General features: G+C 67.0%; 1 protein-coding gene across 1 annotated transcript in view; it reads right to left on the reverse strand.

Moving 5' to 3' along the window:
* Window positions 1-3,341: 3,341 nt before the first annotated feature.
* Window positions 3,342-25,207, reverse strand: part of LOC140910058 (uncharacterized) — a 45,130-nt gene continuing 23,264 nt past the window's right edge. Inside the window, 8 exon segments of the mRNA XM_078852667.1 lie at window positions 3,342-3,425; window positions 3,458-3,535; window positions 3,537-3,842; window positions 6,112-6,218; window positions 7,094-7,289; window positions 7,291-7,392; window positions 13,359-13,553; window positions 14,978-15,002. Coding sequence (XP_078708793.1) covers window positions 3,342-3,425; window positions 3,458-3,535; window positions 3,537-3,842; window positions 6,112-6,218; window positions 7,094-7,289; window positions 7,291-7,392; window positions 13,359-13,553; window positions 14,978-15,002 — 1,093 coding nt within the window.

The raw sequence follows: 25,207 nt of genomic DNA on the forward strand, positions 1-25,207 counted from the left end.
GGCTGAAAGGCCCCTTCTGTCTGCTCCACAGACCAAGAAGAGCCGGACACACTTTCTCCTTTCCCAGACACACAGCTTGGGACCTCTCTCCCCTTGTCCCAGCACACAAAGCTGGTCACAGACAACTGCTTGGAGATCAGGGTAGCTCCCTCCACAGGCAAGTCAATACCCCTGACAGACACAGACACATTTCCTTCCCTGTCACACTTCTCCACCCAGCTAACAGGTAAGGTCCAGGGACTCTCAGCTTCCACTCTCCTCGCCTTCCCACCCTGCTGACTAGACACAGCCATCAGCTCACAAGGCTGCCTAGGCTCATCCAGACTTTCCTTACCCAGCACCTTGCCACTCCCCACAGATCCCCTGCCCTGCCTGTGTCTCCCCCCACTCAGCTGGGGTCTCAGCTCCCACTGTGCTCAGCGCTGCCCTTGCTGTCCCAGTGGGGGTAGGCAGCGAGCTCGCTGCTTTCCTCACTGCATCAGAGCCAGCCTGAGCCACCTTTCCAGTGTGCAAAGGGGGTGGGGAGCTCCAGGAGTCTGGTCACAGGCAGGCAGGTAGCCTGAGCCTAGCAGCTCATCCCCCCTGCCAGCCAGGTCATCTGCATTTTGACTATTTCCCTCTTCTTCGATTGGTCCCCTGGATTCAAATTCAAACCCTTGGATGTTACAGGAGGAGGGTCTGGATCCTATCGCAAAGAGACACGGTCACCCCACAACAGGGTCTCCCAGCCGGTATCCTGGAGAACACTGTGACGAAGTGGGACTGTTCTTAATGTTTCCTCTGAACAGTGTGGGGGTGCCTCAGTTTCCCCTAGGCAGTTCTTAAGTATCTAGGTGGTGGGATAAGGGTATATAATCATTGCAGATCCCTAGAGGGCAGGTGTGTGCAGACCATGTTCCTGTCATCTAATAAACCTCTAATAAACCGTTCTGATGAAGTGAGCTGTAGCTCACGAAAGCTCATGCTCAAATAAATTAGTTAGTCTCTAAGGTGCCACAAGTCCTCCTTTTCTTTTTGCGAATACAGACCAACACGGCTGTTACTCTGAAAACTTTTAATAAACCTCTGTTATACTGGCTGGCTGAGAGTCCCGTCTGCCTGCGGAGTTGGGGTCCAGGACCCTCTGGCTTCCCCAGGACCCCGCCTGGGCGGACTGGCTGTGGGAAGCGCCCGGAGGGGCAGAGGATGCTGAATGCTCCAAGGTCAGACCCAGGAAGGTGGAAGCCGGGGGAGCTGTGTGTCCTGCAGACAGGCTGCTCCCCGAGAGGAGACTTCCCCAGAGTCCTGCCTGGCTTCGTGGGGAGCCGTTCCAGAGCATCGCCCGGGGACCCCGAGGCTGCGAGCTGGCTGGGCCAGTGCAGCTCACAGGGGGTGGGGGGCAGGCAGAATGGTACGGACCACCCCAGCCCCTGGCAGCAGGCTGGGCTGCACTGGGAGTAGTGGGTGTGCGGGGCGGGGCAGTTGCCCTGCGACCCCCAGGCCAGCCGGGCAGCTCCCCGGACAGACGCCGTGTGTCGGAGCCGCAGGCCGCCGGGAGACGTTCCAGCTTGTTAGGATCAGTTAGTGCTGAGCGAGCCCCGGAGGCCCCAGCCTGGTGCCAGGCCCAGTCCCAAGCAGGGCACCACGGCTCATGCCAAGGAGCCCCCTGGCACTTGGCAGGCCCGGATGCCTGCCCCCCTCCTTGGCCCCAAGCGGGCAGGGTGGACGGTGGCTGCGGTCCTGGCACAGGCCCTGTGGTGAGGGCCGCTCCACTGACCGTGCTGCCCAAGGCCCCGCTGGGCTGCTCTGGGGGCTCGTGCTGGTCCCTGCTGCTGGCCCCATAGGCCCGGGCCAGGGGTGCTCCACCCCTCCCCCCACAGCTTGCCCAGTGGGACCTCTGCCCCCTCAATGCAGGCCTTCGCCCAAACACACTCCCCGCAGCTGTGGGGAGAAGGGCGAAGAGGCAGGGGCCACCGCCGGGTGTGCCCACCGAGCAGGGGATGCCCCTCCCCACCGCACCTGGGCCCCCAATACCTGCTCAGAGTGGGCTCCAAGCATGGCATCATGAGTGCAGAGCATGCCTGCTGAGACATCTCTGGCACTGTGTCCCGGCGTCCCCGGGCGATGCTCTGGAGCTGCTCCCCAGGAAGCCAGGCAGGACTCTGGGGGAGTCTCCTCTCTGGGAGCAGCCTGTCTGCAGGACACACAGCTCACCCGGCTCCACCTTCCTGGGTCTGACCTCGGAGCATTCAGCATCCTCTGCCCCTCCGTGCGCTTCCCCCCAGTGAGTCCGCCCAGGCGGGGTCCTGGGGAAGCCAGAGGGTCCTGCCCCCCAACTCCGCAGTCAGTCGTGACTCTCAGCCAGCCAGGAAAACAGAAGGTTTATTAGACGACAGGAACATGGTCTAAAACAGAGCTTGCAGGTGCAGAGAACGGGACCCCTCAGCTGGGTCCATTTTGGGGGGCAGTGAGCCAGACAACCACGTCTGCACTTCACTCCATGTCCCAGCCAGCCCCAAACTGAAACTCCCTCCAGCCCCTCCTCCTCTGGGCTTTGTCCCTTTCCTGGGCCAGGTGGTCACCTGATTCCTTTGTTCTCCAACCCTTTAGCTCTCACCTCGCAGGGGGGAAGGGCCCAGGCCATCAGTTGCCAGGAAACAGGGTGTCGGCCATTCTCTGTGTCCAGACTCCTGCACACACCGGCCCTCTAGGGCTCTGCAATGATCATACACCCTTACCCCACCCCCTAGATACTTAAGAACTGCATAGGGGAAACTGAGGCACCCCCACAATATTCGGAGGAAACATTAAGAACAGGCCCACTTCGTCACACATACACCCTTACCCCACCCCCTAGATACTTAAGAACTGCCTAGGGGAAACTGAGGCACCCCACACTATTCAGAGGAAACATTAAGAGTCCCGCTTTATCACACCTCCCTACCCAGCAATACCTCCTCCCCTCCCCTCCCTTCCCTTCCCCCACCCTCCTGTGCCCGCAATAGCTCTCCTGTCCCACCCTCTTCTCTGGCCTCTCCCCTCTCCACACAGCAAAACCTCCCCCCTCCCCTCCCCTCCCGGCAAACCTCCCCCTCCCCTGCCCCCCAGCAATACCTCCCCTCCGCCCCCCGGGGTGGCCTGGCGAGCTGTGAAGTCATGGGCCATGCCCAGCTGGCTTCCAGGCGCTGGCCCCCCAGGCCGCCCCCCCCAGGTGCAGCAGACACAAGGGGAGAGAGGCAGACGCTCAGGCCCCACGCCGCAATATTGAATGACATTAACCCACCGACTAGTCCCCCTCCGGCAGCATGAAACCAGCCCTTCTCTGGGGCAGCCCCTGCGCGGCGTGTGGGGTGACCCACCTGTCAGGGCCGTGGGGCAGTGCACCACTGCAAGCCCGTGGGAATGTGGGGCAGCGCCTGTGCCCGCCCCCCTGGATGCCCACCCCCCTGGCTGCCTGCCCCCCTGGCTCCTCACCCACCCGCCTTGGCGTGGCCGGAGCAGCTGAACTGCGTGCTGGGACCCCGTCTCCTCGCCCTGCTGAGCTGGGCACAGCGTGGGGCCCCAGCCCCTGATGGGCACCGGCTGGGCACGGGCCTCTGGCTCGAGGGCCCCAGGGCCCGCTTAGTCCGCTGGGTGAGGGCAGTGAAGCGGAATGGGCTCTGCCCCTCGCCCCCTGCGCCCTTGGGGGGCCTCTTCATGAAGTGCCCTTCGCGCTGGGTCCGGTGGGTGCGTGGCCCCGTCTGCGCCCGCCCCTTGCGGGTGAAGCCCAGGTACCAGCCCCGGTGCCAGGCCGACATGAAGGCCGTGTAGTTGTTCTCCAGGACTTCTTCCACGAAGACGCAGCCCCGGCTCTGCCCGTCCAGCTGCGGGGAAGAGAGAGACTGAGGCAGGCAGGTGGGGGGCTGTGCTGGACACAGGCAGGTGGGGGGCCGGGGGGACACTGGCAGGCATGGGGGGCCATGAGGATGCAGAAGAGCAGGGGGTGTGAGATGCAGGTGAGGGGGGAGGGTGTAGTGGGGCAGCTGCCCCACTCCTGGAGAACAGGGGTTAAAAGCAGCCAAGCCAGGCTAACTGGGGAAGCAGCCCCAGCTGGGGCCATGCCAGGCTGGACCCTACAGAAGAGCTGCAGGGCCAGAAGACATCTCCAGCCCTGGAGGGAGAGGGCCTGGCTGCTGGGAGCACAGGGCACCCGAGGCTGAGCAGGGCTGGGGAAGGCCAAGAGTAGCTGGGGAGCTCCAGCCTGGCAACTCCCCAGGCTGAGGCCTTGGGGCTGGAGAGGGGCAGACCGGGGACAGGCAGAGGCAGCTGGTCCAAGCCCCTTGCCCGCAATGAGTGGCCATTACAGACTGCAGTCTGCCCCAGTGAGCAGGGGCTAGATGGCGACTGGCAGGAGTCACGGAGGCAAAGTGGGTTTAGAGGGTTGGGGGCTCCCCTGGGAGGGGAGACCCAGAGTGCGGGGGTACTGCTGGGGCAGAGCCCCTAGGGGAAAGGGCACCGGGGTCCGGGAGGGACGCGGGGCCAGCGGCAGGCGAGACACCGGCCTGCAGAGGGCGCTCCAGGCTGGACAAGAGCTAATTCCTCGATGACCAGCAGGAGGTGCCGTGCCAGGCCAGTGAGTCGTCCCTTCGCTACCGGGGGGTTGCAGGTAGGTGGGGGCCGGCGGGACACAGGTGAGCAGGGGTGTGAGATGCAGGTGGGACGGGGAATTCAGGACACAGGTGGAGGGCAGGGGGCGCAGGCTGGGGTGCTGTGGGCAATGGGGGAGGCTATGGGGGTGCAGGCAGGTGAGGGGTGCATGGGAGGCTGGGTGGTGCAGGGGGTGCAGGCGGGGTGTGACGAAGTGGGACTGTTCTTAATGTTTCCTCTGAATAGTGTGGGGGTGCCTCAGTTTCCCCTAGGCAGTTCTTAAGTCTCTAGGGGGTGGAGTAAGGGTATATGATCATTGCAGAGCCCTAGAGGGCCGGTGTGTGCAGGGGTCTGGACACAGAGAATGGCCGACACCCTGTTTCCTGGCCACTGATGGCCTGGCCCTTCCCCCCTGCAAGGTGAGAGCTAAAGGGTTGGAGAACAAAGGAATCAGGCGACCACCTGGCCCAAAGGAACAAAGCCCAGAGGAGGAGGGGCTGGAGGGTGAGTCAGTTTGGGGCTGGCTGGGACGTGGAGTGAGGGGCAGACGTGGTTGTCTGGCTCACGGCCCCCCAAAATGGTCCCAGCTGAGGGGTCCGGTTCTCTGCACCTGCAAGCTCTGTGTTAGACCATGTTCCTGTCGTCTAATAAACCTCTGTTTTACTGGCTGGCTGAGAGTCCCGTCTGACTGCGGAGTTGGGGGGCAGGACCCTCTGGCCCCCCCAGGACCCCACCTGGGCGGACTCGCTGTGGGAAGTGCACGGAGGGGCAGAGGAGGCTGAATGCTCAGAGGTCAGACCCAGGAAGGTGGAAGCCGGGTGAGCTGTGTGTCCTGCAGACAGGCTGCTCCCAGAGAGGAGACTTCCCCAGAGTCCTGACTGGCTTCATGGGGAGCAGTTTCAGAGCATCGCCCGGGGACTCCGTGACACGGCGGTGCTGTGGGCGATGGGGGAGGCTACGGGGGTGCAGGCGGGTGAGGGGTGCGTGGGAGGCTGGGGGGCGCAGGTGGGCAGGGGGCGCAGGCGGGTGAGGGGTGCGTGGGAGGCTGGGGGGCGCAGGTGGGCAGGGGGCGCAGGCGGGTGAGGGGTGCGTGGGAGGCTGGGGGGCTCAGGAGGGTGGGGAGCTGGGGGGGCGTGGGCAGGGGAACACTAGCACCCACGTCACTGTCAGGCCGCATGGAGCCCTGGTCACAGCACATGGCGCAAGCAGGGCCCAGCCTAGGCCTGGCAGGTGGCTTGGTCACTGTGACCCCCCGGGGGAGGCTGCTGGACCGAGCCAGCCCAACCCCTCGCCCAGCCGGCTCTGGGGAGGGGCCGGGGCCCTTGCTAGCTGCCCCTTCACCTGGGCAGGGGTTGGGGGTGTCCCCAGGTGGCTCAGGGGTGCAGGGCCTGGCCCCCGCTGCTGGGCTCTCTGGGAGGAGCAGGAAGGGACTGGGGGAGCCCTGGAGGGACAGGGCAGCATTGTGCCCCCCGAAGAGGGCACGCCTGGCACAAGCCAGTCCCATACCTTGCCCAGCACCTTCCCCCTCCTGTCCATGCAGACGTAGTAGCCCGTCTCCTTGCCCTTGATGCGAACGTGGCTCCCAAAGGTGTCGCTCTCCATGGCCAGCAGCGCTGCAAGGAGCCAGGCGCAGTAGTTAGGAGTGGCCGTGACAGTGGGGAGGACATGGCAGGTGGGGGGAGCAGAGATGAAGGAGCCTGGAGCATCCCAGCCTGGCACAAAACCGGGGCTAGGATTGTGGAGGGGCTGTGGGTCGGGAGTGAGGGGCACCGGCAGAGCTAGGGGCGCCTAGGACTGGGCTAGCAGGGGCTGCAGGTCGGGAGTGAGGGGCACCGGCAGAGCTGGGGGGAGCCGGCTGCCTGCTCACGGGGCCCCGTTACTCTGTGCTTGCTCCTGCAGGGCAGGTCTCTGGGTGCCAGGGTCCTGCTGAGCCCTGATGCAGTTCCCTGGGGCTCGGGTTGCTGCGGGACGTGGGCAGCGTGTCCCAGGCCGGAAGGTCATGCAGCTCCCTGCTGGCATGCGGGCTGCGTGGCTGGGATACTTGGCATTCCTGGGCCCCTGCCAGGACGGCCTGGGACGCCGGTGGGGCCGGCTGGCTTGCAGGATAAGGAGCCGCGTTATCAGGTGTTTACTAGGCAATCGGTGGGCGCACAGTGCAGACGGGCACGGGCACGGCCCCGAGCAGGAGGGCACAGCTGGAATCTGCCTCCTGCCTCCAGAGCGACACCTTCCCGCTGCCTGCCCGGGCGGGTGGGGAGGATCACTCAGGGGAATGGGCCTGGGGCGGGTTTGCTGGCACCCCTGGGCTGGGGCGAGGGTGGCTGTGGAACTGGGAGTCCCCAGCCAAGGGGCCCCTCCTGAGCAGCCTCCAACGTGGGGCAGAGCCGGGCTCCCCTGCCCCCGGGGAGCTCTGGGGGCAGGACACGTGGCTGCAGCCCCCTACCACCGTCTGCCCGGCCAGCCCCCCGAGGTCTTCCCAGGCCCACACCATATTTGTTGCCGTCCTCGCCGTTGGCACGGACCCTCTTGCCGAGGACCTGCAGGTGCCCAGTGCTGGAGCGGCTGTACAGCTGGTAGACGCGGACGTGCCGGCGGCTCACCTCGTCCAGGTGCCGTGTGTGGCTCTCCACGTAGAGGCGGAAGTCGGCCGTTGGCTGGTGAGACTCCTGCAGGGAAAGGCAGGCCTGGCTCCCCACTGCGGCTCTGGGGGTCAGGCCCCTCTGGCGTGCCGAGCCCCGCGCAGCACAAGGAGACAAGGGGCAGATGCTGGCCAGGCCCATAGCCCATCTGCCCAGGGAGCCACAGAAGGGCCCTCCCAGCCAGGGACCTGCCCAGCCCCCCAACCCTCCCCCCAGGCCCCAAACAGGTCTCTGTCCCCTCGCCCCAGGCGGTCTCTCTACCCAGGCCCCTGCCCGAATGGGGTGTAGGGATGTTGCCCCGTCCGTCCCTGAGCAGGCCCATTGGCACATGCTCCATTTCCTGCCCCTCCTGCAGGGACATGCTGCAGACTGACACCACTCGGGATGCTAGGCCTGGAGAGCGCTCCTCTGGGACCCTGGGTTGGGGACCGGGACGCTGTCCCAGCCGGGCCCAGGAATTGTCCGACTCCAGCCGCTTCCCTGGCATTGCCACCCAGCCATTCTGCTCTGGAGAATGCAGCAGCCCAATCCGGGAGGTCTCCCGTTCGCCTGGCACGGTCAAGGCGGCCCAGCGTCCACTCGCCAAGTGCCGGGGTCTGTCTCTGCTGGCCCCAGGGGTTACAGCTGAGGGATTCGCAGTGACTCCAGAGTAACAGCTGCCAGACACTTCCCATGGCAAGACCCTGTTCTCAGTGGCCAAATTTTACACATTCTGGCTGAAATTCCGCCGGCCAGGTGTCTGCCTCAGACTGGCTGGTCCTGGACCACACCAGCTGAGCTGGGGGATACGTGGCTCTGTCCGCAGCCCGCGCTGGTGTGTCGCAAACCTGGGGTTATTTGGTGCTTTGCTTCAGCCACAGCTGCTCGGGTAGGAGGTTGTGGAAAATCTTGGCTTCCATTTTCATAAAGGTGCCATGTTTGCAGAGAGAAGCCTGAGCACGGGACTGGAGTGTCTCCACCAGACTCGGCCCCCAGAAAACCCACGTGTTACTGTGAAAAATCGCTGGGTTTCACACCAATCACATGAGATTCAGCCTGACGGGCCGGGGGCTAGGCTGGCTCACACCCACTCCGGATGCGTTAGTGCCGCCAGGCTCAGGACAGGGACCTGACATTTGGCAGTGAGGTGTCCTGGGGTCAGGGATGTATTTTAAAGAAGCCTTATTGAGGGCGCAGGAACAAACCATCCCGATGTGCAGAAAGAATAGCAAATATGACAGGCGACCAGCTTGGCTTCACAGAGAAATCTTTGGTGAGCTTAAACACAGAAAGGAAGCTTACAAGAAGTGGAAACTTGGACAGATGACTAGGGAGGAGTATAAAAATATTGCTCGAGCATGCAGGGGTGTAAGGCCAAAGCACAACCGGAGTTGTAGCTAGTAAGGCATGTGAAGGGTAACAAGAAGCGTTTCTTCAGGTATGTTAGCAAGGAGGAGGTCAAGGAAAGTGCGGGCCCCTTACTGAAGGAGGGAGGCAACCTAGTGACAGGATGTGGAAAAAGCTAATGTGCTCAATGCTTGTTTTGCCTCTGTCTTCACGAACAAGGTCAGCTCCCAGACTGCTGCGCTGGGCAGCACAGCATGGGGAGGAGGTGACCAGCCCTCTGTGGAGAAAGAAGTGGTTCGGGACTATTTAAAAAAGCTGGACGAGCACAACTCCATGGGGCCGGATGTGCTGCATCCGAGAGTGCTAAAGGAGTTGGCGGATGTGATTGCAGAGCCATTGGCCATTATCTTTGAAAACTCATGGCGATCGGGGGAGGTCCCGGACGACTGGAAAAAGGCTAATGTAGTGCCCATCTTTAAAAAAGGGAAGGAGGAGGATCCTGGGACCTACAGGCCAGTCAGCCTCACCTCAATCCCTGGAAAAATCATGGAGCAGGTCCTCAAGGAATCAATTCTGAAGCACTTACATGAGAGGAAAGTGATCAGGAACAGTCAGCATGGATTCACCAAGGGCACAAGTCATGCCTGACCAACCTGATTGCCCTCAATGATGAGGTAACTGGCTCTGTGGATATGGGGAAAGCAGAGGATGTGATATATCTTGACTTTAGCAAAGCTTTTGACATGGTCTCCAACAGTATTCTTGCCAGCAAGTATGGATTGGATGGATGGACGATAAGGTAGATAGAAAGCTGGCTAGATTGTCAGGCTCAACGGGTAGAGATCAACGGCTCCATGTCTAGCTGGCAGCCGGTATCAAGCAGGGTGCCCCAGGGGTTGGTCCTGGGGCCGGTTTTGTTCAACATCTTCATTAATGATCTGGAGGATGGTGTGGATTGCACCCTCAGCAAGTTTGCAGATGACACTAAGCTGGGAGGAGTGGTAGACACGCTGGAGGGTGGGGATAGGATACAGAGGGCCCTAGACAAATTGGAGGATTGGGCCAAAAGAAATCTGATGAGGTTCAACAAGGACAAGCGCAGAGTCCTGCATTTAGGACGGAGGAATCCCATGCACCGCTACAGACTAGGGACCGAATGGCTAGGTAGCAGTTCTGCAGAAAAGGACCTAGGGGTGACAGTGGACGAGAAGCTGGATATGAGTCAGCAGTGTGCCCTTGTTGCCAAGAAGGCCAATGGCATTTTGGGCTGTATACGTAGGGGCATTGCCAGCAGATCGAGGGACGTGATTATTCCCCTCTATTCAGCACTGGTGAGGCCACATCTGGAGTACTGTGTCCAGTTTTGGGCCCCCCACTACAGAAGGGATGTGGACAAATTGGAGAGAGTCCAGAGGAGGGCAACAAAAATTATTAGAGGGTTGCGGCACATGACTTATGAGGAGAGGCTGAGGGAGCTGGGATTGTTTAGCCTGCAGAAGAGAAGAATGAGGGGGGATTTGATAGCTGCTTTCAACTACCTGAAAGGGGGTTCCAAAGAGGATGGCTCTAGACTGTTCTCAATGGTAGCAGATGACAGAACAAGGAGTAATGGTCTCAAGTTGCAGTGGGGGAGGTTTAGGTTGGATATTAGGAAAAAGTTTCTCACTAGGAGGGTGGTGAAGCACTGGAATGCGTTACCTAGAGAGGTGGTAGAATCTCCTTCCTTAGAAGTTTTTAAGGTCAGGCTTGACAAAGCCCTGGCTGGGATGATTTAGTTGGGGATTGGTCCTGCTCTGGGCAGGGGGTTGGACTAGATGACCTCCTAAGGTCTTTTCCAACCCTTATCTTCTATGAGCCTTTTGCTCTCCTTGTGAAAATCTGCCAAGTTATAAGTCTCTGAAAAAAGTCACCAATTGCACACTGCTGCAACCCACGCCCTGCCCAGTCCCAGGACACATGAGGGCAGGCCACCCCCATGGGGCGAGAGCCGCATCTGCTGTCCCCCAAACCCTGGGGCTTTCCGATCTTAGGTTGTGCCCAGCAGCACAGTGCCGGAGCCTCCCCACGTCCCTGCCAGGCAGTGGGGCAGACGTTAGACCAGAAGGGCCCAGGCTGCCCTAGGGCACACAGGGCTCAGTGGTGGAGCAGGATGCTTGACCCTGGTGTCCTGTGTCCTAGGCCAGGTCCCAAACTGCCCGGCAGCCTCCAGCCTTCCCCTCCACCCTTGCTCCAGGCCCTGTCTTGGTGCCGAGGTGGATCCCCATTTGGCCCGGGGGTGTCTCACAGTCAGGGACTGGGGGCATCCGGCACTGCCCGCAGCTCTCGGGGTGTCCCCAGCCCTCCTGGGTCCGGTCAGGCGTCTCTGCCATCAGCCACGCTGGCCCAAAGGCTGGGGGCGCTGGTGTTGCTGGTTCCCGGGCAGGCTGCCAGCCACTTTCTGGTTGGCACCTTGTTCCTGGCTCTTTTGTAATGGGGTTAATTGTCTTTGGCTCAGGGAGCTTGTTAGATGTTGACACTAAGGCTCTTGTCCTTGTGCCCGGGGGCTGCGCTGCCAGCCAGGAACCCTCCACGCGACAGGGCTGCTCTGATGCTCCTGCGAGGGCCGGCTCAGCACCGCGCCCAGCCCAAGACAGCACTGGGGGTGGGGACAGGCGGACTGCAGCGGGGAGACACACGCACCAGCCAGTGCTACCCACAGTGCGGCCACGGTCCCTTGGGAGGCTGCACTCACATCCCGGGTGTTCGCTCACACACAAGGCCCTGCGAGATCCTATGTCTGCCCCTGGCCAGGCAGGGTCCAGCCGCACCTGGGCCTCACCCCGTGGGCTGCAGCAGGGCAGAGAGGCAGGGCAGCAGGGCTTGGCCCCCGCGGGGAGGGGAGGGAGCTGCATGGTTCACAGCAGCTGCTCCGCCCGGGGGGAAGGCACGAGAACGGTTCCCCTGTCCGTGGGGCAGAATGACGTTGACACAGGCCCCGCCCTGCATGCACTGGCAGCTTGAGCATAGCCCACTACCGCACAAGCTAAGAGAGCCGCTCCACTGGCTTGCAGCTTCAGCAGGTTGTTACCCGCGGGTCAGGTTTGAGTTCTGGGTTCAGGCAGAGCCTCCTCCCCTCCCCACAGCTGATTAGGCCATGGCTTGGGCAGCCTGTCATGGGGCTGGGCCCAGCATTCTCTCCCCCACACCAGCCCCTCTCCCCAGCATGGGCTAGTCTCTGCTCAGATCTGCCTTCATTTTCCTCCCCGCTTCCCAGGCGCCCCCTCTGACCTGCTCCAAGGGCGGGACCCTGCCTAGCCGGGCCAGGGGCGCACACGGGGCAGGTACCACGGAGCCCCAGGGCTGGGAGCACGAGTCCTGCGGCACACGGGAGCGTGTCTGGCCGGCCACCGGGCTGGAACAGAGTCAACCGGGGGCATGGCCCAGCAGGATGCACCAAGCCACATGTGGGGACTGGGGGGCAGCAGGCTGGGGGGTCGTGCAGTAGCATGTTCCCAGGAGATCCCAGCCCAGGGACCGCCCCCACACACACACACACCTGCAGGCTGCCCTGGCACAGACTCCATTAGTGGTCACTGCCTACCCGCCCCCGGGAGCCCCCTCACCACCCCACCCCGAGCAATGGCAGCTCCAGGGGCCCATCCTTGCCCGCCCAGTGTCTCAGGAGCAGGGCCGGTCCCTGCAGGGCAGGGGGCCAGTGGGTGGGCAGCAGGGCCCAACACAGGCGCCTCCCGGCTCCTCTAACCAGGCTCCCACCAGGCGACGGCAAGGGGCGGGCACCTGCCCAGCACTGGCAGGGCACTGAGGGGAGCTGCTCCCTGCCTGAGCGCCCCGCCCCGGGGCACGGCCATGGGGAGCAGGCGGGGCCCCAGTCCTAGGGGGGCTGCCGCCAGCAGTGAGGACCCTGCCCCCAGCACAGCTGCCATCTAATGAGCAGCAGGGGCTGAGCAAGGGAGAGAGGAGCTGGGTCAGGGGGTCCCACAGCCCCTCCTCGGGGCCAGAGGCACTCGTCTCAGCCTGAGGACTGGCGGAGCGGGGACTTGCAGCTGAGGGGGAGCCCCCATGGGCTCAGACCTGGGTCCCAACCTGCCTGGGACCCGCCCGCGGGGCAGCCACGTCCATGGCGGGAGTTTGCTGCCTCTTCACGTCTCCGCAGATGTGCGCTGGGGGGCCCAGTGAGGCTGCCCGGGGCTAAGCCTCAGCGGGGCAGAGCAGAGGGACATGGTGCAGCCCAGGAGCGACCAGGCTGGGTTATCCTGGGCTCCTGGCTCAAACTGCCCGGGACCAGTTGCTCCAGAGCACGCGGTGGCAGGGAGTTCCACTGGCCACTTGTGTGGAGCGGGCTGCCATGTGTTCCTTGGAGATTGACTGCCTCTCCGTTTAATCGACTGTCCCCATGTGCCAGCCCCATGTGCCCCACTGCCGGCCCCATGGGCTGCTCACCCTGGCCCCACCCTGCCCCTCACGCACCAGCACACAGACTGCCTCTGACAGGCCCAGTAAAACCACCCATAATGTTACATCCGGATAGGCCCCGCCCCCTGGGATGAGGCCCCGCCCCCTGGGACGAGCCCCAGTCGGGCTAGGGCAGGAGCAGCAGTCACTGGGAGACACCCCCACCCTGAGGGGCCAGGCTCCCCCGGGCACCGGGGGGGGGGTACCCGGCTGTGCTGCCAAGAGTGGGTCAGGGCCCCTCACGTCCCGGCTGCAGGGGGCCCAGAGTGGGGCTGGGGAGGCTCCTGGCCATGGGACTGCCGGGGTGGGGGGAGCTGCTGGCCCCGCCTCTCTCACTCGGAGGCCCCCCTTTGTCTCCTGCCCCAGCTCCAGCCCCTTGGCCATGGCGAGGGCTCCAGGCCAGCCGCACCCAACAGCCCTTTGCGTGGCAGGGCTGGGCGGGCGTGACGGGCTCCGATCGCGCTCACCGGACGGGCGAGCTCCGGGAGACCTCCCCACCCCCAGCACCTCGGGCAGCCCCAGCCTTGCTCCCTGGAAGGAGCGCCAGGGGAACACAGTGTGGCCCCCCCCCCGCCCAGCCAGGGAGCCCCAGGATGACAGAGAAGGAAGGGGGCAGCCCCATGCCCCAGAGGGCATCAGCGCACATGAGGGGAGAGTGACCGAAGGAGCCAGGGGCAGAGCCCCTAATGGACCCCAGCCTCCCCCGCCACCCCACCCCACTAGAGCCAGAGGTTCCACGGCCAGACGGGACCCCTTGGGACCCTCCAGTCGGCCCCCGGGACGGCCCAGCCCCAGCCGGAACTGCCAGGAAATGGAGCCACCTCTGGCCCTGGGGCTGGTCTGCCCACAACACAAACACAGGGTCAGGGGTGGGAAGCCCCTTAGAGCCCAGCTATGCCCACCCTAGCCAGGACATTGCCAGGACCCTCCCTCGGCCCAGCTGCTGCCTCTCACGGAGGGGGGAGAAGCGACTTACTGCAGCCTTGGGAGCCCCCTCTCCCCCCCCCCCGGTCTGCCCTGGAGCACTGCCATGGCGCCGGTTTAAGTGTAGACGTGTCCTTGGGAAATGGTCCAAGGGCTCCCAACCCTTCCTGTTCGGTCCCTGGGTTCCAAGCTGACTTTCTCTAGCTTCCGTGTCGAGCCACCGGCCCGCGGTCGACCTTCCTGGGCTAGGCTGACAGGCCGCTCTCAGAGATCTGCCCCCTGGTACCTGCAGGCTGGGATCACGGCGCCCCTGAACCATCTCGGTGTCAAGCCAGACAGACCCAGCTCCCTGCGACTCTCACTCCAGGGCAGGTTTCTAGCCCTTCAGTTGTCCCCGGGGCTCTTCTCTGACCCTCCCCAAGTTATCACCATCCTCCCTGAACTGTGGGCACCAGCCCTGAGCACCGGATCCCAGCCGCGCCTGCCCCAGAGGGGAAATCACCTCCCGAGTCTCCTGTTTGCATCCCAGGATCACATCAGCTGGTCGGGGCACAGCACCATGGTGGGAGCCCATGTTGAGCTGATTATCCACCACGACCCCACCTCCTGGTCATTCCCTGCTTCCCCCCAGCCTGTAAATCTGCCCCTTGATCCCAGATGTACATTTACATGGAGCCATTTTAAACCAGACATTGTTTGCTTGCTTCTCCCCCGCAGAGCTGGGGACAGGACCCAGGAGACCTGGCTCCTCACCCCCACTCTAGCCACTAGCCCCCCCCCCCCCCGAGCTGTTCAGTCCCCTTTGCCGGGCAGCCCTGACCCTGTGGGACGAGTGCCCAGGCTGGGCATGCGGCTCCGCGGGGACCGACTCTGCCAGGAAACTGCTGCAGCTCCACTTTGCTTTGAAAGCCCCCGGGACCGTGGGGTAGAAGCGAAGGGAGAGTGCCGGGACTGGGGCCCTGGGCCAGAGGGATCCCCGGCCCCTCTCCCCTGGCCTGGCAGAGCTGTGCCATGCCGGACGCAGCACTTACCTGCAGGGGCAGGAGTAGCAGGTACCTGGCAGGAGAGGAGAGAGGCAGCATTAGTCTCATCCCCACCAGCCACTGCCTCGCCCCGACGGCCCCTGGCACGGGGAGCTTACAGGCAGGCGAGGTGGCCCAGGGGCAGAGGCATCACGGCCAGGTGGGACCCCACAGCCTGCGCCCAGCAGCTGGTCCAGGGGCGCTTATCCAGCAACCGCCATGGGGGCACAAGTGGGTGGGATGGAGCAGGGGCCCTGGATCGGACCCTGGTCCTTCCCGCAGCGCACGGAGCTGTGTCCAGGGCAGCAGCCACCAGGCAGGGGGATGCGCCCCCTGGTCAGGGCTCTGCACCTCTCCCCACCGGCTTCTCCTTGCTCTGCGGGTGGCAGGGTGCCAGGGTGGGCATGGAGCCCAGGCAGGGCCGAGGCGCCCAGAGCCCAGTTCCGTGGCGAGAGCTGGGGCTGCAGCACAAAGCTCTGGGCTCGGGGAGAGCCAGGAGGGCCGTGGCCAGGCTGTCCCCAGTCCCGGGAGGGGGTGGGGGGGCTGCCAGCGAAGCGGGGCGGGCACCCCATGCCACAGGCAGACAGAGAGCAGTTCATATGCATCCTGGCCGGGGGTGAGACTGGACGACCCTTGGGGTCCTGTCTCACTCTGTGGGTCCAGAGCCAGGCGCAGGGGACCTGGCCAGGGCTGTGGGCATGAGCCCAGCTGTGTAGCCCCACAGGGGACTCAGGGGTCGAGGTTGCTGGGAGACCTCCCCACAGCCAGGACAATGTCCCAGCAGGCCTGTAAGGACCCCATGGAGGAGACCAGGCCCTTCAGTGGCCAGAGCAGCCCCCTCTAACGGGGCTCAGGGAAGGGCGCTGAGAGAGGGGCCCACCCTCCACGCCTCTGCCCCAAGCCCACTGCCCCCCAACCAGCCCATCTCCCAGGAGCAGGCCACCTGCAGCTCTCCCCCAATAGCGTTACCAGCCCCAGGGGCTGTGGGGCCCAGTCCAGCCTGGGAGTGGCACAGCAAGGGGTGCTCTCCCCTGGCAGTCAGGGCTGGCCCCAGGGGAGGGGGTGCTAGGGGGCACTGGGCTGCAGGGAGCTGGGCAGGGGTCAGGGTGGGCGTGGTGGGGGTAGTGGGGGTCGCTCTCCCCGGCAGTCGGTGCATCAGGGGGCAGGGCAGGGGGGCGGGGGGGTCGCTCTCCCCGGCAGTCGGTGCAGCACTAGGGGGTCGCTCTCCCCGGCAGTCGGTGCAGCAGGGGGCAGGGCAGGGGGGCGGCGGGCAGTGGGGGTCGCTCTCCCCGGCAGTCGGTGCAGCACTAGGGGGCAGGGCGGGGGGCAGGGGGTTCGCTCTCCCCGGCAGTTGGTGCAGCAGGGGGCAGGGCAGGGGGGCGGGGGGGTCGCTCTCCCCGGCAGTCGGTGCAGCACTAGGGGGCGCTGGGCAGCAGGGGGCAGGGCAGGAGGGCGGGGGGGGTCGCTCTCCCCAGCAGTCAGTGCAGCAGGGGGCGGGGGGGGGTGTCGCTCTCCCCGGCAGTCGGTGCATCAGGGGGCAGGGCAGGGGGGCGGGGGGGGTCGCTCTCCCCGGCAGTCGGTGCAGCACTAGGGGGTCGCTCTCCCCGGCAGTCGGTGCAGCAGGGGGCAGGGCAGGGGGGCGGCGGGCAGTGGGGGTCGCTCTCCCCGGCAGTCGGTGCAGCACTAGGGGGCAGGGCGGGGGGCAGGGGGTTCGCTCTCCCCGGCAGTTGGTGCAGCAGGGGGCAGGGCAGGGGGGGGCAGGGCGGGGGGCAGGGGGTTCGCTCTCCCCGGCAGTCGGTGCAGCACTAGGGGGCGCTGGGCAGCAGGGGGCAGGGCAGGGGGGCGGGGGGGGGTCGCTCTCCCCGGCAGTCGGTGCAGCACTAGGGGGCAGGGCAGGGGGGCGGGGGGGTCGCTCTCCCCGGCAGTCGGTGCAGCACTAGGGGGCAGGGCAGGGGGGCGGGGGGGTCGCTCTCCCCGGCAGTCGGTGCAGCACTAGGGGGCAGGGCAGGGGGGCGGGGGGGTCGCTCTCCCCGGCAGTCGGTGCAGCAGGGGGCAGGGCGGGGGGGGTGGGGGGCAGGGGGGGTCGCTCTCCCCGGCAGTCGGTGCAGCACTAGGGGGCAGGGCAGGGCAGGGGGGCGGGGGGGTCGCTCTCCCCGGCAGTTGGTGCAGCAGGGGGCGGGGGGGTCGCTCTCCCCGGCAGTCGGTGCAGCACTAGGGGGCGCTGGGCAGCAGGGGGCAGGGCAGGGGGGCGGGGGGGGTCGCTCTCCCCCGGCAGTCGGTGCAGCACTAGGGGGCAGGGCAGGGGGGCGGGGGGGTCGCTCTCCCCGGCAGTCGGTGCAGCACTAGGGGGCAGGGCAGGGGGGCGGGGGGGTCGCTCTCCCCGGCAGTCGGTGCAGCACTAGGGGGCAGGGCAGGGGGGCGGGGGGGTCGCTCTCCCCGGCAGTCGGTGCAGCACTAGGGGGCAGGGCAGGGGGGCGGGGGGGTCGCTCTCCTCGGCAGTCGGTGCAGCACTAGGGGGCAGGGCAGGGGGGCGGGGGGGTCGCTCTCCCCGGCAGTCGGTGCAGCACTAGGGGGCAGGGCGGGGGGCAGGGGGTTCGCTCTCCCCGGCAGTTGGTGCAGCAGGGGGCAGGGCAGGGGGGCGGGGGGGTCCGCTCTCCCCGGCAGTCGGTGCAGCACTAGGGGGCGCTGGGCAGCAGGGGGCAGGGCAGGGGGGCGGGGGGGGTCGCTCTCCCCGGCAGTCGGTGCAGCACTAGGGGGCAGGGCAGGGGGGCGGGGGGGTCACTCTCCCCGGCAGTCGGTGCAGCACTAGGGGGCAGGGCGGGGGGCAGGGGGTTCGCTCTCCCCGGCAGTTGGTGCAGCAGGGGGCAGGGCAGGGGGGCGGGGGGGGTCGCTCTCCCCGGCAGTCGTGCAGCACTAGGGGGCGCTGGGCAGCAGGGGGCGGGGCGGGGGGGTCGCTCTCCCCGGCAGTCGGTGCAGCACTAGGGGGCGCTGGGCAGCAGGGGGCAGGGCAGGGGGGCGGGGGGGTCGCTCTCCCCGGCAGTCGGTGCAGCACTAGGGGGCGGGGCGGGGGGCTCGCTCTCCCCGGCAGTCGGTGCAGCACTAGGGGGCAGGGCAGGGGGGCAGGGGGTTCGCTCTCCCCGGCAGTTGGTGCAGCAGGGGGCAGGGCAGGGGGGGGCAGGGCAGGGGGGCAGGGGGGTCGCTCTCCCCGGCAGTCGGTGCAGCACTAGGGGGCAGGGCAGGGGGGCGGGGGGGTCGCTCTCCCCGGCAGTCGGTGCAGCACTAGGGGGCAGGGCAGGGGGGCGGGGGGGTCGCTCTCCCCGGCAGTCGGTGCAGCAGGGGGCAGGGCGGGGGGGGTGGGGGGCAGGGGGGGTCGCTCTCCCCGGCAGTCGGTGCAGCACTAGGGGGCAGGGCAGGGCAGGGGGGCGGGGGGGTCGCTCTCCCCGGCAGTCGGTGCAGCACTAGGGGGCAGGGCAGGGGGGCGGGGGGGTCGCTCTCCCCGGCAGTCGGTGCAGCACTAGGGGGCAGGGCGGGGGGGTCGCTCTCCCCGGCAGTCGGTGCAGCACTAGGGGGCAGGGCGGGGGGGTCGCTCTCCCCGGCAGTCGGTGCAGCACTAGGGGGCAGGGCGGGGGGGTCGCTCTCCCCGGCAGTCGGTGCAGCACTAGGGGGCGCTGGGCAGCAGGGGGCAGGGCAGGGGGGCGGGGGGGTCGCTCTCCCCGGCAGTCGGTGCAGCACTAGGGGGCGGGGCGGGGGGGCCGCTCTCCCCGGCAGTCGGTGCAGCACTAGGGGGCGCTGGGCTGCAGCTGTTTCCTGCTGGATCCGTGGGCTGGGGTCTGAGTGGGGCCGGAGGGTGCCCGGGGGGGCCAGGGGGAGCACAGGTCACTGCTGGGGGGCGGGCCGGGGGAGGGCCCCGGGGGGAGACTCGGGGGCGGGTATGTGGGCCCAGGTGCCCCCCGGCCGGGGCCGGGCTCAGTTGGCCCCTCGCTGGGGCTGCCCCCCCCGAGCCCCCCCGGCGCCCCCCCCGGCGCCCCCTGCAGCCCCAGCGCGGAGCTGTGGCAAGGCAGCGCCACCGTGTGGCCAGGCCCGTGAGCAGCGAGAACGAGCCGGGCCAGCGGCGGGGTCCCAGCCCCCCCGTGCGGCGGGAGGGGCCCCCAGGCCGGCCCCCCCAGCCCGGTCCGGCCCCGCCAGGACTCCCGGGTCCCCTGCCAGCTGGGGCAGCAGCTGCTCGGGGCCCTGCGGGTGGGGGGCTGGGGAGCGGGCGGGGCTGCGCGGGGGGGGCGCCTGATTTTCAGACTCCGCCGGAGCCGGGTCCTGGGCAGCAGGTTTGTGGCCACGTGGGACCCGGACCCCCCCAGACCCCCCCCCCGGTGCTTGCTGTCCAATGGCGGGGAGCAGCTCTCCTGAGAGGCTGCACCCCGGGGAGACCGCAGAGCGGTTCCTTCTGGTGTGGGGCACGGTGCTGCCCTGGGGGCACGGCACAGGGCCCTGCGTGGTGCTGGTATGGGGCACGGCACAGGGCCCTGCGTGGTGCTGGTTTGGGGGCACTGCACAGGGCCCTGCGTGGTGCTGGTTTGGGGCACGGCACAGGGCCCTGCGTGGTGCTGGTTTGGGGCACGGCACAGGGCACTGCGTGGTGCTGGTTTGGGGGCACGGCACAGGGCACTGCGTGGTGCTGGTTTGGGGCACGGCACAGGGCCCTGCGCGGTGCTGGTTTGGGGCACAGGGCCCTGCGTGGTGCTGGTTTGGGGCACGGCACAGGGCACTGCGTGGTGCTGGTTTGGGGGCACGGCACAGGGCCCTGCGTGGTGCTGCCCTGGGGGCACGGCACAGGGCCCTGCGTGGTGCTGGTTTGGGGGCACTGCACAGGGCCCTGCGTGGTGCTGCCCTGGGGGCACGGCACAGGGCGCTGCGTGGTGCTGCCCTGGGGGCACGGCACAGGGCGCTGCGTGGTGCTGGTATGGGGCACGGCACAGGGCCCTGCGTGGTGCTGGTATGGGGCACGGCACAGGGCACTGCGTGGTGCTGGTATGGGGCAAAGGGCCCTGCGTGGTGCTGGTTTGGGGGCACGGCACAGGGCTCTGCGTGGTGCTGGTATGGGGCACGGCACAGGGCCCTGCGTGGTGCTGGTATGGGGCACGGCACAGGGCCCTGCGTGGTGCTGGTATGGGGGCACGGCACAGGGCCCTGCGTGGTGCTGGTTTGGGGGCACGGCACAGGGCTCTGCGTGGTGCTGGTTTGGGGGCACGGCACAGGGCTCTGCGTGGTGCTGGTATGGGGCACGGCACAGGGCACTGCATGGTGCTGGTTTGGGGGCACTGCACAGGGCCCTGCGTGGTGCTGGTTTGGGGGCACGGCACAGGGCCCTGCGTGGTGCTGGTTTGGGGCACGGCACAGGGCACTGCGTGGTGCTGGTATGGGGCACTGCACAGGGCTCTGCGTGGTGCTGGTTTGGGGCACGGCACAGGGCCCTGCGCGGTGCTGGTTTGGGGCACAGGGCCCTGCGTGGTGCTGGTTTGGGGCACTGCACAGGGCACTGCGTGGTGCTGGTTTGGGGCACGGCACAGGGCACTGCGTGGTGCTGGTATGGGGCAAAGGGCCCTGCGCGGTGCTGGTATGGGGCACGGCACAGGGCTCTGCGTGGTGCTGGTATGGGGCACGGCACAGGGCCCTGCGTGGTGCTGGTATGGGGCAAAGGGCCCTGCGTGGTGCTGGTTTGGGGGCACGGCACAGGGCTCTGCGTGGTGCTGGTATGGGGCACGGCACAGGGCGCTGCGTGGTGCTGGTATGGGGCACGGCACAGGGCTCTGCGTGGTGCTGGTTTGGGGCACGGCACAGGGCGCTGCGTGGTGCTGGTTTGGGGCACGGCACAGGGCGCTGCGTGGTGCTGGTTTGGGGGCACGGCACAGGGCCCTGCGTGGTGCTGGTTTGGGGGCACGGCACAGGGCACTGCGTGGTGCTGGTATGGGGCACGGCACAGGGCACTGCGTGGTGCTGGTATGGGGCACGGCACAGGGCGCTGCGTGGTGCTGGTATGGGGCACGGCACAGGGCCCTGCGTGGTGCTGGTATGGGGCACGGCACAGGGCGCTGCACGGTGCTGGTATGGGGCACGGCACAGGGCGCTGCGTGGTGCTGGTATGGGGCACTGCACAGGGCGCTGCGTGGTGCTGGTTTGGGGGCACTGCACAGGGCGCTGCGTGGTGAAGGTTTGGGGGCACTGCACAGGGCACTGCGTGGTGAAGGTTTGGGGGCACTGCACAGGGCACTGCGTGGTGAAGGTTTGGGGGCACGGCACAGGGCACTGCGTGGTGCTGGTATGGGGCACGGCACAGGGCACTGCGTGGTGCTGGTTTGGGGCACGGCACAGGGCACTGCGTGGTGCTGGTTTGGGGGCACGGCACAGGGCCCTGCGTGGTGCTGCCCTGGGGGCACGGCACAGGGCCCTGCGTGGTGCTGGTTTGGGGGCACTGCACAGGGCCCTGCGTGGTGCTGCCCTGGGGGCACGGCACAGGGCGCTGCGTGGTGCTGCCCTGGGGGCACGGCACAGGGCGCTGCGTGGTGCTGGTATGGGGCACGGCACAGGGCCCTGCGTGGTGCTGGTATGGGGCACGGCACAGGGCACTGCGTGGTGCTGGTATGGGGCAAAGGGCCCTGCGTGGTGCTGGTTTGGGGGCACGGCACAGGGCTCTGCGTGGTGCTGGTATGGGGCACGGCACAGGGCCCTGCGTGGTGCTGGTATGGGGCACGGCACAGGGCCCTGCGTGGTGCTGGTATGGGGGCACGGCACAGGGCCCTGCGTGGTGCTGGTTTGGGGGCACGGCACAGGGCTCTGCGTGGTGCTGGTTTGGGGGCACGGCACAGGGCTCTGCGTGGTGCTGGTATGGGGCACGGCACAGGGCACTGCATGGTGCTGGTTTGGGGGCACTGCACAGGGCCCTGCGTGGTGCTGGTTTGGGGGCACGGCACAGGGCCCTGCGTGGTGCTGGTTTGGGGCACGGCACAGGGCACTGCGTGGTGCTGGTATGGGGCACTGCACAGGGCTCTGCGTGGTGCTGGTTTGGGGCACGGCACAGGGCCCTGCGCGGTGCTGGTTTGGGGCACAGGGCCCTGCGTGGTGCTGGTTTGGGGCACTGCACAGGGCACTGCGTGGTGCTGGTTTGGGGCACGGCACAGGGCACTGCGTGGTGCTGGTATGGGGCAAAGGGCCCTGCGCGGTGCTGGTATGGGGCACGGCACAGGGCTCTGCGTGGTGCTGGTATGGGGCACGGCACAGGGCCCTGCGTGGTGCTGGTATGGGGCAAAGGGCCCTGCGTGGTGCTGGTTTGGGGGCACGGCACAGGGCTCTGCGTGGTGCTGGTATGGGGCACGGCACAGGGCGCTGCGTGGTGCTGGTATGGGGCACGGCACAGGGCTCTGCGTGGTGCTGGTTTGGGGCACGGCACAGGGCGCTGCGTGGTGCTGGTTTGGGGCACGGCACAGGGCGCTGCGTGGTGCTGGTTTGGGGGCACGGCACAGGGCCCTGCGTGGTGCTGGTTTGGGGGCACGGCACAGGGCACTGCGTGGTGCTGGTATGGGGCACGGCACAGGGCACTGCGTGGTGCTGGTATGGGGCACGGCACAGGGCGCTGCGTGGTGCTGGTATGGGGCACGGCACAGGGCCCTGCGTGGTGCTGGTATGGGGCACGGCACAGGGCGCTGCACGGTGCTGGTATGGGGCACGGCACAGGGCGCTGCGTGGTGCTGGTATGGGGCACTGCACAGGGCGCTGCGTGGTGCTGGTTTGGGGGCACTGCACAGGGCGCTGCGTGGTGAAGGTTTGGGGGCACTGCACAGGGCACTGCGTGGTGAAGGTTTGGGGGCACTGCACAGGGCACTGCGTGGTGAAGGTTTGGGGGCACGGCACAGGGCACTGCGTGGTGCTGGTATGGGGCACGGCACAGGGCACTGCGTGGTGCTGGTTTGGGGCACGGCACAGGGCACTGCGTGGTGCTGGTATGGGGCACGGCACAGGGCACTGCGTGGTGCTGGTATGGGGCACGGCACAGGGCACTGCGTGGTGCTGGTTTGGGGGCACTGCACAGGGCTCTGCGTGGTGCTGGTTTGGGGGCACTGCACAGGGCTCTGCGTGGTGCTGGTTTGGGGCACGGCACAGGGCACTGCGTGGTGCTGGTTTGGGGGCACGGCACAGGGCACTGCGTGGTGCTGGTTTGGGGGCACGGCACAGGGCCCTGCGTGGTGCTGGTTTGGGGGCACGGCACAGGGCCCTGCGTGGTGCTGGTTTGGGGCACGGCACAGGGCACTGCGTGGTGCTGGTTTGGGGGCACGGCACAGGGCACTGCGTGGTGCTGGTTTGGGGGCACGGCACAGGGCACTGCGTGGTGCTGGTTTGGGGGCACGGCACAGGGCACTGCGTGGTGCTGGTTTGGGGGCACGGCACAGGGCACTGCGTGGTGCTGGTTTGGGGGCACTGCACAGGGCTCTGCGTGGTGCTGGTATGGGGCACGGCACAGGGCACTGCGTGGTGCTGGTATGGGGCACGGCACAGGGCACTGCGTGGTGCTGGTATGGGGCACGGCACAGGGCGCTGCGTGGTGCTGGTATGGGGCACGGCACAGGGCGCTGCGTGGTGCTGGTATGGGGCACGGCACAGGGCTCTGCGTGGTGCTGGTATGGGGCACGGCACAGGGCACTGCGTGGTGCTGTTATGGGGCACGGCACAGGGCGCTGCATGGTGCTGGTATGGGGCACGGCACAGGGCGCTGCGTGGTGCTGGTTTGGGGCACTGCACAGGGCGCTGCACGGTGCTGGTATGGGGCACGGCACAGGGCCCTGCATGGTGCTGGTATGGGGCAAAGGGCCCTGCGCGGTGCTGGTTTGGGGGCACTGCACAGGGCACTGCGTGGTGCTGGTATGGGGCACGGCACAGGGCCCTGCGTGGTGCTGGTATGGGGCACGGCACAGGGCGCTGCGAGTTGTTGGTATGGGGCACGGCACAGGGCACTGCGTGGTGCTGGTATGGGGCAAAGGGCCCTGCGCGGTGCTGGTTTGGGGGCACTGCACAGGGCACTGCGTGGTGCTGGTATGGGGCACGGCACAGGGCGCTGCGTGGTGCTGGTATGGGGCAAAGGGCCCTGCGCGGTGCTGGTTTGGGGGCACGGCACAGGGCCCTGCGTGGTGCTAGTTTGGGGCACGGCACAGGGCACTGCGTGTTGTTGGTATGGGGCACGGCACAGGGCACTGCGTGTTGTTGGTATGGGGCACGGCACAGGGCGCTGCATGGTGCTGGTATGGGGCACGGCACAGGGCGCTGCGTGTTGTTGGTATGGGGCACGGCACAGGGCCCTGCATGGTGCTGGTATGGGGCAAAGGGCCCTGCGCGGTGCTGGTTTGGGGGCACGGCACAGGGCCCTGCGCGGTGCTGGTTTGGGGGCACGGCACAGGGCCCTGCGTGGTGCTGGTATGGGGCACAGCACAGGGCACTGCGTGGTGCTGGTATGGGGCAAAGGGCCCTGCGCGGTGCTGGTTTGGGGGCACTGCACAGGGCACTGCGTGGTGCTGGTATGCGGCACGGCACAGGGCCCTGCGCGGTGCTGGTATGGGGCAAAGGGCCCTGCGCGGTGCTGGTTTGGGGGCACTGCACAGGGCACTGCGTGGTGCTGGTATGGGGCACGGCACAGGGCACTGCGTGGTGCTGGTATGGGGCAAAGGGCCCTGCGCGGTGCTGGTTTGGGGGCACGGCACAGGGCCCTGCGTGGTGCTAGTTTGGGGCACGGCACAGGGCACTGCGTGTTGTTGGTATGGGGCACGGCACAGGGCACTGCGTGGTGCTGGTTTGGGGCACGGCACAGGGCGCTGCGTGGTGCTGGTATGGGGCACGGCACAGGGCACTGCGTGTTGTTGGTATGGGGCACGGCACAGGGCGCTGCATGGTGCTGGTATGGGGCACGGCACAGGGCGCTGCGTGTTGTTGGTATGGGGCACGGCACAGGGCGCTGCGTGGTGCTGGTATGGGGCACTGCACAGGGCGCTGCGTGGTGCTGGTATGGGGCACGGCACAGGGCATTGCGTGGTGCTGGTATGGGGCACGGCACAGGGCTCTGCGTGGTGCTGGTTTGGGGGCACTGCACAGGGCTCTGCGTGGTGCTGGTTTGGGGGCACTGCACAGGGCACTGCGTGGTGAAGGTTTGGGGGCACTGCACAGGGCACTGCGTGGTGAAGGTTTGGGGGCACTGCACAGGGCACT

Source organism: Lepidochelys kempii, chromosome 4 (assembly GCF_965140285.1).
Source record: "Lepidochelys kempii isolate rLepKem1 chromosome 4, rLepKem1.hap1, whole genome shotgun sequence".
NCBI lineage: Eukaryota > Metazoa > Chordata > Testudines > Cheloniidae > Lepidochelys > Lepidochelys kempii.